The sequence below is a fragment of the Leptonychotes weddellii genome, chromosome 5 (genome assembly GCF_054177405.1).
Source record: "Leptonychotes weddellii isolate Sample4059 chromosome 5, ASM5417740v2, whole genome shotgun sequence".
In the NCBI taxonomy this organism is placed as follows: domain Eukaryota; kingdom Metazoa; phylum Chordata; class Mammalia; order Carnivora; family Phocidae; genus Leptonychotes; species Leptonychotes weddellii.
The window spans coordinates 64562147-64577120 of NC_138373.1; the positions used below are offsets into that span (position 1 = coordinate 64562147).

General features: G+C 46.9%; 2 protein-coding genes across 3 annotated transcripts; one reads left to right on the forward strand and one right to left on the reverse strand.

Annotated features, from left to right (window-relative positions):
* Nucleotides 1-2462: 2462 nt before the first annotated feature.
* On the reverse strand, nucleotides 2463-5631 carry FZD8 (frizzled class receptor 8). Its single transcript, XM_081820890.1, has one exon. It carries the CDS (start codon nucleotides 5629-5631, stop codon nucleotides 3553-3555), a length of 2079 nt encoding a protein of 692 aa, XP_081677016.1. The 3' UTR covers nucleotides 2463-3552.
* An 875-nt stretch (nucleotides 5632-6506) lies between these two features.
* LOC115941921 (uncharacterized) lies at nucleotides 6507-11387 on the forward strand. Of its 2 annotated transcripts, XM_081820891.1 has the most exons (5): nucleotides 6507-6876; nucleotides 8736-8776; nucleotides 9078-9114; nucleotides 10091-10224; nucleotides 10345-11387. In XM_081820891.1, exons 1-5 carry the CDS (start codon nucleotides 6600-6602, stop codon nucleotides 10405-10407), a joined length of 552 nt encoding a protein of 183 aa, XP_081677017.1. In that variant the 5' UTR covers nucleotides 6507-6599; the 3' UTR covers nucleotides 10408-11387. The 2 variants fall into 2 exon arrangements, with proteins under 2 accessions (XP_081677017.1, XP_081677018.1); XM_081820892.1 differs by lacking the exon at nucleotides 10091-10224.
* Nucleotides 11388-14974: the final 3587 nt, after the last annotated feature.

Genomic DNA, 14974 nt, shown 5'->3' on the forward strand with positions numbered 1-14974 from the left:
CTTTCTTACACGTTTTCCACTCCCCCCCCTTTGTTTTATGGTACTTTCAAATTGCATTTATTTTAAAGCAAAAAGAAAGTGTTTCACATAGCTTTTCCCACAAGTAATTGTAATGAGCTTTGGCTTTACTAACGGATTTAACCATATTAGACTTTATTCATATTGATCTTCTAGCCACACAGTAACCATATCCCCTCCCCAGTCCCCTACCTCCCATGTTTGACAAAATTTAAAAAAACTAACACTTGTTCCATATAGTTAATTAAGAACACACCTGTAGAGCACAAAGGGGGTAATTCAGGCAAGGGACCTGTCATTTGTCTAATGCAAATTGCCAAATTGAGACTCTTCTTCCATTTTTCCACCCCCAAAATCAATTTTGCGTCTATCTACCCTTTGGATATTGGTAAATTTGCAACTCAAGTTTTAGTTTTAAAGGCAAAGAACCAGCACTTGTGTTTTAGTATCAGTCTCTAAAATCAGTTTTTAGTGATTACAGAGGTAGGTCTTCTTACTAAGAGTTGTGCTTAGAATAGTAGGGATTTTTGCTTGTTTAATAAGCCTGTTTATATTGAGCACATTTATAGCCATCTTGTAAAAGCTATCAAATATGACTTTTTACAAGGCTATATTGAAAGATTAATAAAGGAAAAAAAGCTTCAAAGTTGGACATCTCCCACCATGTCATGGAGTTGAAAATGTGTCAATAATGAGAATACTGCTATATTAGAAAACCAATATGCTAAGTAGTGGCTTGTAGCTCTCTCCCCATCCCATATATGTGGTAGAGTATGGAAAGTGCCCTCTCACACTTTGTAACTGAACATGTAAAGTTTGTGGGTTTATGTACACTACAGTACATGAGCGTCACCACCTGGGTTAGATGCAGGCCACTTATTGGTACCTACGTCACAAAATAGTTAATTCTTTAATAAAACTGCTGGGAAGTGAAGATTTTACAATGCCTCTGACCTTAAGAAATATAATCAGCATGATAGCTAATGTAGGTGTTCTTTTTTTTTTTAAATTTTTTATTGTTAACGTAGGTGTTCTTATTGCATATCTAATTTAAAAAATCCATTTAACGCCAAGAATGACTCTGGAAAGGATTTGCAAAATGTTTCTACCAAGAAACTCTTAAAAGCCTCTCAGGCGAGCAAGATCAGCCAAGGAAGTAGTTTCCATTAATTAAAAAATTTTTTTTCTTAACCAATAAATATTCCTATTAAGAAAAGTAAAGAGAACAAACATTTTAGCAGGATGCAGAGAACATGTCCATTCCCACCCTGCAGTGTTTGATGCCCCCCATCATTAGCAGCGTAGCTGCCCATTTCTTATCTTGATTGACAGGTTAATAAGGGACCTGGGGCTATCTTTTCAGTATGAACACACAACCTTACCAATTACTTTTAAATTATTGCTAATCTGTCAGAAAATAACAAGCATGGGGAATAAAAATATCTGCAAAACTGAAATGTCTGAAGAAGCTTTTACTTCCGGTGCTTTAAAAGGTTCAGTTCAGAAAACTTGCCAGAATTTAGTCAATAGAATTTAGGCAGAGGGTTTTTTTTTTTTCCTTTCTTTCTTCCTTTTTTTTTTTTTTTTTTTTAAGAAAAACTTGTAGTTTATAATAGTTCATTGGTTCAATTAGGGGCGAAAAAGAAGGGAGTTTTGTAATGCAATTGTCCAGCAAAGGAAAACGCTTTAAATTGGGGGATTATGTGCACAGACCACCTGTAGGGCATTCAGAGCCCTTTTCTATAATGCTTCAACCCATGCCTAGCTGCCTGCAGGCTGGCTAACAATGCCGGGAAAAGCTGTTTAAAAGGCTGAGCGCACTTGTGCCTCTGGTCTTCACTAACTGTTACAAGTCTTCCTCTCCCTCGCTCTCTCTCCTTTTTAAAGTAAAAGTCCCACATCCCTTTAATGGAAGAACTTTAAGGCTCCGCGGTGGCCAATTGGTCTGCACCAAGAGGAGCCGGGCAGCAGGGAAAGAAACTTCAGACTATACAGCACATTTGGAGAGGAGAAAAGATCAAAGTTTTTCAAACTCAAAAGACCAAGTTCCCTACAGATTAACCCTATTCATTTAGCTCCTCTTAAAGGAATGATGTGCTGGGCCACTGGGCAGACAGGTAAAAAGTTCAACAATTGCCAAAGCATTCTTCTGCTAATTCAACAGCCTTCTGCTCAAATAAATTAGCTTAGTCTTGACAGAGGAACAATAGCTTTTTCTTTAGGAAAAGCAGCACATTTGATATACACAAGCCTGGAAGGTTATTAAGATGTTAACCCGTTAGTCTAATCCATTAAAGAGTGCCTGCTCCACTACCAGATAGTCAAGTGACTTATACTGTAAAGTGTGATCTATGGTTTAAAACATTAACCTCTACACTTCAGCAGTGTGTTCAGTCCCTGAAAACCCAGGTGCTTTCAAAATCAGGGACATCGAGAAATAAATGTGGGGTTTTGAAGCCTTTAGTGATATTGTACAAGATAAATAACAAGGCCTGAGTGCAATTGTTGCCTTGCAAAAGTTCCATTTACACACACTAAGGTGAGTGTTGTTATCCATGGATGAGAAAAGGGCTACCATGAAAAACACCGTCTTTTGGGAAGGTGCAAAAACTCAATTTTGATTTCAGTTCAACAAGGATATTTACTTTGCTAACAACTTAAGAACTAGAGTTTAACAGGTCATTTTCTCCAGCCTAAGGTCAGTGTACAGAATGAGAAACCAGAAAATGTCCATTTTTCAACGCCTCCTTAGCAAGCACTTTAAAGGTAACAGCTTAGAAGAGGCAGGGGGAAAGGGTGATGCTTAAATCATTTATCAAAAGTCATTTTATTGACAAAATAGAATACTTATATTTGTTCTTACAGGGGTGGCCTCTAAACTTTTTACAAAAAATGTACAGACTGTATATCTTTGGATATGTACATATTTTACACATTTTTACAATTTAACAAATAATTATATAAATACATCCTCTAATGTAAGAAACCCGTATTTACTTGGGGTGTATAATTAAGACATTATTTGTTTGTTTATTTAAGGCATTTGCCTGGTCATTAAGAATACCCAAACCGTGCAATTCCATTAGGTCGCGGTCACCCCTCCTCTAGGGTATGTTAGGAGTAAGAGTTTACATAGGAGAGTCGAGGGAGAAAAATAGGTCCCTCAGATGAAATCTGTAGTAGATCTGGCTTCAAGCTCAGCAAACGGCAACCATTGAGGGCTCCAAACCTGGCGTTCTGAAACGCGGCAGAGTCCACCCTCCTCTGCCAACAGAGATTAACGCCTGGCGGGAGGAGCTCCTCGCATATCAATGGAGGAAAGGGGGCTGGGTCTGGGAGCCTTCAATGCCAGGTACTTTGTTCTAAGCGAGTCATTTAAGTCCCAGCTAATGGATACCATTAAGAGTTCATTATCATGCTAATAGCAATCAACACGGTGAAGGGGTGGGAACCTCAGCCCGTCGAGTGTCCCTTCGCCGCACTTGGTTTCCTCGCCCCCCTCCCCATTCCTTCCGGGTGCCCCCTCCCCTCCACTCAGACCTGGGACAATGGCATCTGCTTTGGATAAGACACGGAGCTGGCCGTGCCAGATCGCCACGTCAGGCCGGTGCTGACGTCGCTGTAGAGGGATCCCGCCCCACCGCCCGGGCCCCCGCCCCCACCGGACCCCCCGCCCCCGCCACCCCCGGGTCCCCCGGCGCCCCCCGCGGCCGCGGCGCCCGCGCCCCCCGTGGCGCCCTTGCTGGCCCAGCAGCAGCGGGTGCACAGGGCACGCCACGACTCGAGCGTCTTGCCGGACCAGACCCACACGCCCGAGGTGATGCCCACCACGAGGCACATGAAGTACTTGAGCATGAAGACGGCGTAGTCGGGCCGGCGCGCCTGGTCTGGCTGCAGATCCCGTAGGCACGGGCAGTTGTGCGTGGCCTCCCAGCGCGGGCGGTTGTGCTGCTCATAGAAGAGGCAGGCGACCACGACGGCGGCGGGCACGGTGTAGAGCACGGTGAAGAGACCCAGGCGGATCATGAGCTTTTCCAGTTTGTGCGTCTTGGTGGGGCCGCCCTGCTGCTTGATAACTGAGCGGATGCGAAAGAGCGACACGAAGCCGGCCAGCAAGAACATGGTGCCGATGAAGAGGTAGATGACGAGCGGCGCCAGCACGAAGCCGCGCAGGTTGTCGAGGCTCTGGTTGCCCACGTAGCAGATGCCAGCCACCGGGTCGCCGTCCACGGAGCTGAGCGCCAGCACGGCGATAGACTTGACGCTGGGCACGAGCCACGCGGCCAGGTGGAAGTACTGCGAGTAGCCGGCGATGGCCTCGTTGCCCCATTTCATGCCCGCCGCCAGGAACCACGTGAGCGACAGGATCACCCACCAGATGGAGCTGGCCATGCCGAAGAAGTAGACGAGCAGGAAGACCACGGTGCACAGCGCCGGGCCCGTGGTCTCGTAGCGCACGTGCTGCTCCACAGCGCCCAGCTCCTCATACTCGCCGCGCCCGCCCGGGCCGCCTGCTCCCGCGCCCGCCGCGCCCGCGCCCGCCGCCGCCGCCGCGCCACCCGCGCCTGCCGTGCTGCCGGCGCCCGGCGCGCCGCCGCTGCACGCCACCTTCTCGTGGCCCGCCACCAGGCGTACCAGGTAGCCAACTGACACGAAGAGGTAGCAGGCCGAAAGAAAGATAATGGGCCGCTCGGGATACTTGAAGCGCTCCATGTCGATGAGGAAGGTGGAGACGGTGGCGAAGGTGGATACGAAGCACAGCACAGACCACAGGCCGATCCAGAAGACGGTGAAGGCGCGTTCATCCTGGCTGAAGAAGGGGTTGTGGCAGGGCAGAGCGCAGTTGGCGATCTGGCCAGTCTTGACGCGGTTGTAGAGCGGGTGCCGCTCGCTGGACACGCTCACCATGGGCGCGCGGCACTGGCAGCCCGGCTCGCAGGGCGCTGAGCCGCCGCCAGGGGGCCGCGCCTTCCCGCCGCCGCCGCCGCCGCGCGTGGGGGGCGCCGCTGCGTCCCCGCCGCCACCGCCCCTGCCGCGGGACGGGGGCCTGGCCCCCGGCGGGCGGCCGTGGCCGCTGCCAGAGGGCGGCTGCTCACCCGGAGGCGGCGGCGGCAGGCGGCGCGGCGGACTGGGTGCGGCTGTGGTGAGGTCCGTGCGGTTGTAGTCCATGCACAGCGTGTCGGGGTTGCCCTGCTCCGGCAGCCGGTCGCAGCGCATGCGGTCCGGCCAGGCGAAGCCGTACTGGCGCATGAGGGGTGCGCAGCCGGCCTTGGCGCGCTCGCACACCGAGCGGCAAGGAGGCAGGGGCTTCTTGTAGTCCTCCAGGCAGATGGGCGTGTACATGCTGCACAGGAAGAACTTGAGGTCCGGCGAGCACTGGATCTCTACCAGCGGCCAGAATTGGTGCACCTCCAGGCCCGCCTCGTCCTGCGTGTCGTGGTTGAACTGGTTGGGCATGTACGTGTAGTTGTAGCCGATGCCCTTGCAAAGCGGCACGGTAATCTCTTGGCACGCCAGCTCCTTGGCCGAGGCAGCCGCCGCGCCACTCGAGCGCTGCAACAGCGCCAAGGCGGCCAGCAACGAGGTCACTTCCAACAGGTAACCCCACTCCATGCTGCGCGCCTCGGCCCCGCGCCCTCGCCCTCCAGGCGGCGCGCGGAGGGGCGCCGGGGTATTCGGCGAGGGAGCCGGAGAAGGGGAAAGCGGGTGCCCTGTTGGTCTCTCTCCTGCCTCTCCCGGAAAGGGGGTCTGCAGATAACCTAGTCCCTTCTCGGGACGCGTCCGCACAGCGGGGTCCGAAGCCTGGGCAGCGGCGGTGAGGGTTCTGCAGGCGTGCACCACAGTCCCCGAGAGTCTGCCCTGCTGACTCCCGGTCGAACTCAGCCCTCTCGCAGCACAGTGGCTGGTCCCCGGCTCATCGTCCCTCTCTCGCTCGCTTTCTCTCCCGCGCGCCCGGCCACTTCTCCACGAGGCGCCGGCGACGGTGCGGTGACTTTGCCGGGCACAGAGGGCGGCTGCACAGCAAGTTTCCTTTCGGGCCGCGGTGCGCAGTCAAGATGGCTGGGCAGGCCGCTCCCCGTGCCGGGTCAGCCCCTGTAGCCCCCTTTCTGTCCCCGGGGACTCATGCTCGCCCCCAAAGCTGCGCAGCTCTGCCGCCGGAGTTCGGGACCCGCCTCCGCAGAGGCCGCCGCCCTCTTTCCCCGGCGTCGGTCCGTCTGTCCACCGCCGGGACTGACAGACTCCGCCTCCGGTGAAAGTCCGCTCCGCGCTCCGGCCGGCAATCGGGCGAGGTGTAGGCAGACCCCTTCTTGCTAGACACACAGAACCAGATCCAGACCGAGAAGGCGGAGTAGACACCTGAGCGGTGCGGCCCGCGCCCAGCCGCCACCGCCTCCGCCGCCTCCGCCGCCTCCTCCTTTTCCTCCTCCTCCTCCTCCTCGGCGGGAGCAGCGCCCTTCACCCAACTTCCCGGCTCCGGCCCCGCTCGCGCCGCCCGGCCGGCTCATGAATATTTATACAGCGCGGACTTGGTCTCCGCCCTCGGCCGGGTGCACCAATCGCCGGGTGACGGGGCGGAGTCTATGCGCTCCCAAGACTCAGCCTTCCTTAAGGCGGTCCGGAGTGTCCCCACGGCCATGCGCGCTTTCTGCGGCTGGAGAGTTTTGGTAACCTTGGGATTGACCGCAGAGACCGAGGTTTTGCCACGATTGTTGCCACATAGCTCAGTGCGTTTGAGTTCTTGGTTCCCTTCTCCCGAGTCTGCTTTTGTGGACCGGGATGGGGGTTTTATGCATGCGCGTGCTTTTCCAGGCTCGTTCAAACAAGTCACGTCGCTGCCTACTAATGCCCCGAATATAGGTGACCCCACGCCCCTCCGTGAGCTGGGTCGGTGGGGAACCTACGCGCACGCGAGTGCGCGGGAGCCTGACTGGGGTCAGACTCTGCGGCAGAACCGGGAAGGGGTGCTCTTTTTGGGGTTCTTAGAATGATGCTGTTTGAGGCTTGGAAATGTGGGAGGAGTGGAAGGACGCAGTTCATTCTGGATGGTGGGGCTGTACATGTGTGGGGGGTATGCCCCAGGAGGTGTACGGGAGCACAGCCGCCCTCGCCCCAGGGGTGCGAGAGGCGCCAGGCACAAGGGTGGGCCCAGTATTCTCCTCTCGCCTCCAATGAGTGGCCAGGGGAGCCTCAGTTTCCTTACCTGAAGAGTGGGGTAATAGTACGGATTTCAATGGGGGTTCCGATAGGTGGGATAAAGTATGTAAAGCATCTAGGACACAGTGCTTCTTTATGAAAAAAATAATTTCCTTTCAGAAAGAAAGAAAGAAAGAAAAGAAAAAGAGAGAAAGGAGGAAAGAAAGAAAGAAAAAGAAAAGAAAGAGGGAGGGAGAAAGAAAGGAAGAAAGAAAGGAAAAGAAAGAGAAAGGAAAGAAAGAAAAGAAAGAAAGAAAGAAAGAGAAAGAAAGAAAGAAAGAAAACTTATAAGTAGGGCAGACTGCGGCTGGATTCTCTCTCTTCGCCTCGTACTTTTGGAACAAATACATGTCTATCCAAAGTTCACGTTTTTTCCAGAGCCTCCTTTTCTACCGTGGGAGGCGGTGCTGAGCCCTGGCGCTGACGCACCGACACGTATCAGTGATCCGCAAGGAGCAGAGCGGGACCTGAGCTGCTTTTAGCAGCCACTTGGGACACCGCCAAGGAGTACTTGCCCCCGCCCTCTCCGCAACTACCTTAAGATGGGGGGGAGGGAGAGGAGGAGGCTCGAGGGGCCGGCGGCCTGGCAGGTTCATTTACGCTTGTTAGGACGTCCCAGGGGGTTGTCTTTCTCCTAGAATGGAGTGTTTATTTTTTAATTGATGTGCTGTTTCATTTAGCGCTTGTATGGAACTCATGCTGTGGTTGTAATTACTGTAATCTCGGGAACAAGCATTTCAGTTAGCCAGGAGGGTGGCAAAATACGTTCTCTCTCTCTCTCTGTCTGTGTCCCTCCCCCTTCTCTCTCTTTCTGTTTCAAGATTTTTGTCAGGTTTCATAGCAGGAACGAGTGGGGCTAGAGAACCAAAGTTGTTGAGGGTGTGGGAACAGAGAAGAATAATTAAGGGTACATTTGAGGCCAGTTCAGTTTTTTGGGGGGATGGTGGTGGTAGTTGGTGGTTATCTTTATAAAAACAACTCGTCATGGAACAAAAATAATTAGCAGTATTTGTATATTGCTTGAGCTAATGGAATCTGTGTCTTCCTCCTGTTTTCTCTAGCTTAGTTCAGCAACCTCATTATGCACCATATTCTAAATAGGCAGAACCCCCCCCCAGCCCCAGCTCCCCCTACCCCCCAGCCCCAGCTCCCCCCCCCCTCCCCGCCTCCGGGTTTTGGCAAATTCTGTATTTAGGCCAAGAATTCTAGGCATATTCATCAAGCTGTATATCTTTTTATTTTAATTGAAATCTAGTTAGAACCTCTTTATACTGAAAAACAACACTTCCTCCCCACTTTTGTTTTGGAAAAGCTAAACTCTATAGGAATCAATTCAAAGGCTTGAGAAATACTGTATTAGCTAATTCAGCAGAAAATGGTTGCTATTCAAAAATGCAAAGACTTGACCTTTAGTTGGTCTCTTTTATGGATTCCTTTCCCCTCTCTTCCTATTCGAAATTCCCTTTTATGGTGTGCTGAATGTAGAAAGTCACCTGTCTCTTTTGTTGGTACCTTGTTCACAGAGGGCCCTTCTCCAGGACATCCAGCTGCCGGGCAACAACAGGTAATTGCTGGAGTCCTGAGAGCAGTGTGTAGGCAGTCCCCTTAGTAAGGACCCGCCTGGGCACTATGTTGTCCAGACCACAGATGGGAGGGGCTAGTTTCCAAAAGCAACACAGGTGGTGAAAAGTTCTACTGCTTTTCTTCAGCGGGAAAACGTCAAATAGTGAAGTTTAGAATTACACTATATAAATTTACTAGAATTAGGTAAAAACAAACTGACATTTGAAAATTGAGGTTGAAAATAGTTGATTTTGGCTTTTAATCGGCATTTAAACTTTTTTTCTTTTTTCTTTTGAGACAAGATGAAAGCTTTGATGATGTGGAATGTGGAAATTTTTGGTAAGTATATTAAGCTTGCAGGAGAAAATAAGCAGACAAAAGTTCAGAGCTTTCAAAAATCATGGTACAAGCTTTTGGGAGAGATCTTAATGATTTGTGAGGTTGAAACCATTTACATAAAAACCATTAAAATTTACTTTTAATTGAGAGGATATAAGAATAGCATTTAAAATTTACTGTTAAATGGCTACTTGACAATCTTTGAGAACAGAAGAGACTTTATTAGTGTATAAAAAGCTAATTAGTATATAGAAAGCAATGACAGTTAGCTAAAAGACACCAGAATCATTTATCAACATTGCTGGCTAAATAACGATCTTTTTTTCTCTTGTATGTAAAGCAGCTGTTTTTTTAAGGGAGGGGAGATAGTTTTAGTAGTGACATAAATAATGTAGGAAACTTTCTAGAGGGATTTCTGAACAGATGTCTTGTTACTGAATAGCCTATGAGCATAATAATATATACAGTTGAGGCAGGAATCTAACTCATAGGAGGGAATATTTCATAAAACATTGGATACCAAGTTAGATAGGAGATTATCAATATAGTATATGTCTCGACTATAAGAAACTTTGGGGAAATTATGTTTCAGTGGATTATAGTTTAAAAATCCAATATAGGGGCACCTGGGTGGCTCAGTTGTTAAGCGACTGCCTTCGGCTCAGGTCGTGATCCCAGGGTCCTGGGATTGAGCCCCGCATCGGGCTCCCTGCTCGACGGGAAGCCTGCTTCTCCCTCTCCCACTCCCCCTGCTTGTGTTCCCTCTCTCGCTGTGTCTCTCTCTGTCAAATAAATAAATAAAATCTTAAAAAAAAAAATCCAATATAAAAATCTTGATACCAGTGTGGGCCCACGTACCAACATCGATAAAATGATTCATTCAAGATTAAATGTAGAACCCTTTAGTACCTAATGAAAGTTCTTAGACATTATATAAAACAACAATTGTTTCTTCTAAAAGCTTATTTTCTTTCAGGTCAACAACCAAGTATTAAATCATTGGAGAATATAAAACTTGATAGGGTAATATTGGGGTTTCTTGGTGTTTTAAAATCTTTCCGAAAATTATGTTTTGAATCACTCACTACACGGATGGAAGAGAAGGTAGAGGTCAGTTGGTCCTGCTTTAATTTCTATTAGAATTAAAATGGGTGAGATTATTTTTATATTCTTCCATATTAACATTAAACTCTATTAACCACCATCCTCTTCTATTTTCTCTACCACTAGGGAAAGGATGCTGTCAGAAGGAAGTATCTTTGCTGTGTCTGCTGTAAGAAGGCCCTGTTGTGAATGCATGGAGATGACTGAGCCAAGTATACACTATGGGCCAGGAGTCAGATTCTCACTTTACATGCAGCTGCCATTTTGAAAAAAAAGACAGTTGCACTGCCATTATTTCATTTTATAATTCTTCTAAAATATGTTTTAAAAATCAATAATTATTATTTTTTCCTCATTCACATTGGAATATTGGCCAGATACTGAAACTCTTGATGCCGTAGGGTGCATTGTGCTTTAGTTTGGTCACTTTCAGGGCAATAGGCCACTAAGTAAAACTGGCTTAGTTAAGGACACTTAATTAATACCATATGTCAATAAATCTGGAAGTAGGAAGTTCCACCATTGTGACTCAGTGTTAGGCCCGCTCATAGGCTTCTAGGCCCTTGGCTTCCCCTTTGGTTACATGGGGCCTCCCATTATCAAGTCATCACATGTCATAGGACTGCAGCAGAGGCAAGAAGGGTGGCAGAACCCAGCCCTGTGCAGCTGTCCTATTAGAAAAGAAAACCGTTTCTTGAAGATCTTCCTCTCAGGTCACACTATTGGAACCCATCAGACCACTCTTAGCTGCAAGGGAGGATGGGAGAGCGAGGATCTGGGGGGTGGCTGGCGACAGGTGGATTCTAGTGGCAGGGAAGTCAAGGCAGTGAGAGTGGCTACTGAGCAGATAAACCACAGTTAGCCGCACATCACTGGTGAAAATGAACTTTCAAGCAATATCATTTAACAACATGCCTAGTCTTCCAGAGTATTTTGTTCAGGCTATTAAGTATGATCTAGATCCAAGAAAACCTTGATATCTACATTTTTTTTTCCTTTTGAAATTCACACAATACAATTCTCTGTACGGTTGGTGTGAAATAAATGTTAAACAGTTTACTACTTGTTTGATTTATAATGTGTATATACTGGGTAATATAACTGCTTAGTTCCTTTTTGTTAAGCCCCTCCCTTCCCTTTTGGAAACTTCATTAAAAACAATGACACAATTCTGGAATTTTAGATTTTTTTTTCTTTTAGTCTTATACCATGTAATTTTAAAAAATAGACAGTAAAGTATACTGTAGGAGAAACTGTACTGAATCCCAACTCTGAAGGGCTCATGTAAGTCAAAGAATATATTAAAAAATGTCGGTGTATAAGAGTTTACTTCTGGTAACAATGATCCATTTAAAATGATGGTCTTCTACATTAGTAATACAATAATAGCTATAAGGGCACTAAGGGCATGGAGGTGATGGGATGACAATAGCATTTCTTTCTATTTTGTTTATCTTTGACCAGGTTCAGGTAGTCAGATGTAATTTTTATTCGAGAGGTGATAGCACTTGATTTTTTGTCTGGTGTGAGTCTCACATGCTCTCTCAGAAGCAAATGTACTTTTATAGGATTAACCTTATAGTTTATAATAAGTATAATTCATAGTATAATAATTTATAAAGACAGCATAAGAAAAAAAGGATGCATTAGTAGGTGGAATTTATTGAAATCATATCACTTTAATATGAACTCCTGGTGTGCTTTCTCAAAACACAATCCAGTAGGGTTTGGTTTGAAAAATCCTACTCCAGGGCATCTGGGTGGTTCAGTTGGTTAAGTGTCTGCCTTCAGCTTAGGTCATGATCCCAGGGTCCTGGGATCGAGTCCTGCATTGGGCTCCTTGCTCAGCAGGGAGCCTGCTTCTCCCTCTCCCTCTGCTGCTCCCCCTGCTTGTGCTCTCTCTCTCTGACAAATAAATAAAATCTTAAAAAAAAGAAGTAGAACTCTGATGGCTCTAGCTTTATCTGTTCTTGGCATAATGTCCAGGTCTGCCCTAGGCTAATACCACCCCTGTGGTATTACATAGTGATATGCCAAACTATTTGAACTTTTGTTTTTACTGGTTATGGGTAAAGTACAAGTTAGTTAAAGAGATTGTGTGCAGTGGTGAAGAGAAGACATGATTTGGAACAGGCAGTCCTGGGGGGAATTCCAGCTCAGTTATTTGCTACCCATGGAGACAGGTAACCTATAGCCTCTCTGAGCTTCACTTCTTCATGCTTAAAGTATGTAATGACAAATATGAGTCCCCCCTTTGGTTCTGAGAGTTAGATGAGGTAAAAGCTACAGGGACCAAGCAGAATGTCTAGACTTTAATACATGAATTGAGCTTTGTAAGAGTTTACTCTTAATGCACAGAGTGATAGGAAAGGTATCTTTGACCACAAAAATTGCCACGGGATAAAGTTATCCTGAACTTACACGTAAACATTTTTTTTTTTTTAATGGTAGGAAGATCTCTTCTACCTCTCATTCATAAATTCATTAAATATTTAGTACCAATTGTTCTGGTTACTATTAATGTGTAACAGTGACCCCAAATCTTGGTGGATTAAAACAACCATTTTTTGTGCTCACAATTTTAAGGGTCAGGAATTTAGGAGGGGCTTGCCGATCTTGCTTGGTATCTCTCTTGTAGTTGCAATCAGATATCTGTAGGATCGCAGTCATCTGCGGACTTGGCAGGGTTAAATGACAAGCTGGCTGACTCATGCAGCTACCAGTTGATGTAAAAGCCAGTTCAGATTTAAGGGAAGGGGTATAGACTTTCCTCAAAATGGAAGGAATTTGGGGGGCCATATTTTAAAATGGCCACGCCAACTAATGTTCCTATGTTAAATGTTAAGGCTATAAAGATAGATGAAACATTGTATTAGAGTTCTCTAGAGAAACCAAACCAATGGGGTATATATGATTTATTATAAGGAATTGGTTCATGTGATTATGGAGGCTGGGAAGCCCCCAATCCACCATCTACAAGCTGGAGCTTCAGGAAGGCCACTCGTGTAGTTCAGTCCAGCTCTGAACGCCCGAGAACCAAGGGAGCCGATGGTGTAATTCCCAATCTCAGGGGAGGAGAAGACTGATGTCTCAGGTCAAACACACAGAAAAGGGGTGAATTCTCCTTTCCTTTGACTTTTGGTCTATTCATGCCGTTAATGGATGGATGATGACCACTCACACTGGGGAGGGCAATATACTTCAGAGTCCACTGATTCAAATGTTAATCTCATCCAGAAAGACCCTCACAGACACACCCAAAATAATGTTTAGCCAAATATCTGGGTACCCTGTGATCTAGTCAAGTTGACACATAAAATTAACCATCACAGATATTATTTCTTTTGTAGGGAACTCACATGCGACAGCAACAGATACACAACTACAAGCCATTTGGTAGAAGTATTTACAAAATACACAGAAATAATATTAGGGAACAACAAAATGTGCTGAAAAAAACTGGGAGAGGCCCTCACAGAGATTTTGAAGAATGATCACTGAGTTTGCTAATTTGAGGAGAGGCCTAATGTTCTAAGCATATGACAAAGCATTTATAAATCTGGAAGATGAGTTGCCTTTGCATTTGTTACATTTGTTCATGTAACAGTAAGAACATTCCTTGAACAGAAACATTTTTATTTGCATTTAATCAAGATATAATTTGCATCTTTGGCAGGTTACATTTGGATAGACAGAGTTCAGCATCTGTTACTGTATTTTCAGCTTTCAATAAGAGGATGCTAGCTGAAAGTGGCCCAGAGGACACATTATTTCACATTACCTGGGATCTGGGGGTGGGATGGCTGCAAAGTTGGTTAATTCTGTGAATCTATGACACTATTGAGACCAGGTCCTTTCTAGTTATTTCTTTGTTAGCCTCAGTGTGTTGGTTAGTTTCCCTCATGGTTCCAAAGTGGTTTCAGATTGCTGGTTACAGCTCATGTCTTCACATACCAATATCCAGCGGCAGAAAGAGGGACAATCTTTCTGTGTTTCCAGCCTTTCCTGGAACAGAATTGGGTGACCGGCCACAACACTCAGATCTGGCTCGCTGAGGAGGGATCACTGAAAATCAGGGCTTTGCCAATGAGGAAGAAGGGTAGGGGGACGGCCTTGTGTAGGTAACCACAGGTGTCTGCTGGAACCCAAGGCCTGTTAGACCACATGGTAAGAGGGCAGTATTTCTTTGGGTCTAACTCCTGCTGTCCAAGGTCAGACACGGTACAGCCTAGCAGTCTTTGAAGAAGATTCTTGTGCTCTTTGTGTGTTAATTACCAGCAAAGCTTAAGTCTGTTCTCCTTCTCCTTTCCCGACAACTGCATGCAGGTGGGATCTGTTAATAAGGTTCCAGTTATTTATTTCACTAGAGCAATGTGTTTTGCTTAAAAGGATAGTATATTCCTGCTTTCAGAAATCCAGTTGCCTTTAGGGCCTCTTGGCCAGGCCAGGTTGGAGAATGACTCTGTCTGGCAGAACGAGTTGGGTGGTTTGTAGTGTTTGCTCATGTCCCTGTCTCACTACAAACTCCCTGAAGGGCAATTACTTGAAGGAACACCTTACTGAACAGCTGGGAAGCATGACTATTAAAGACTGCCAGAGATGAAAATTTATTTCTCACCTGTGTGGTTTCCAGAACCACGTGGGGCCGAATAACGAAAAGCTTGCAAGAAGCTGCAGAGAATATGGAATCCAGGGGAACCATATGGGTGTTTCAGTCTGTAGTTATGTCCACCTGCCTGCAGCCAGTGCCCCCAAA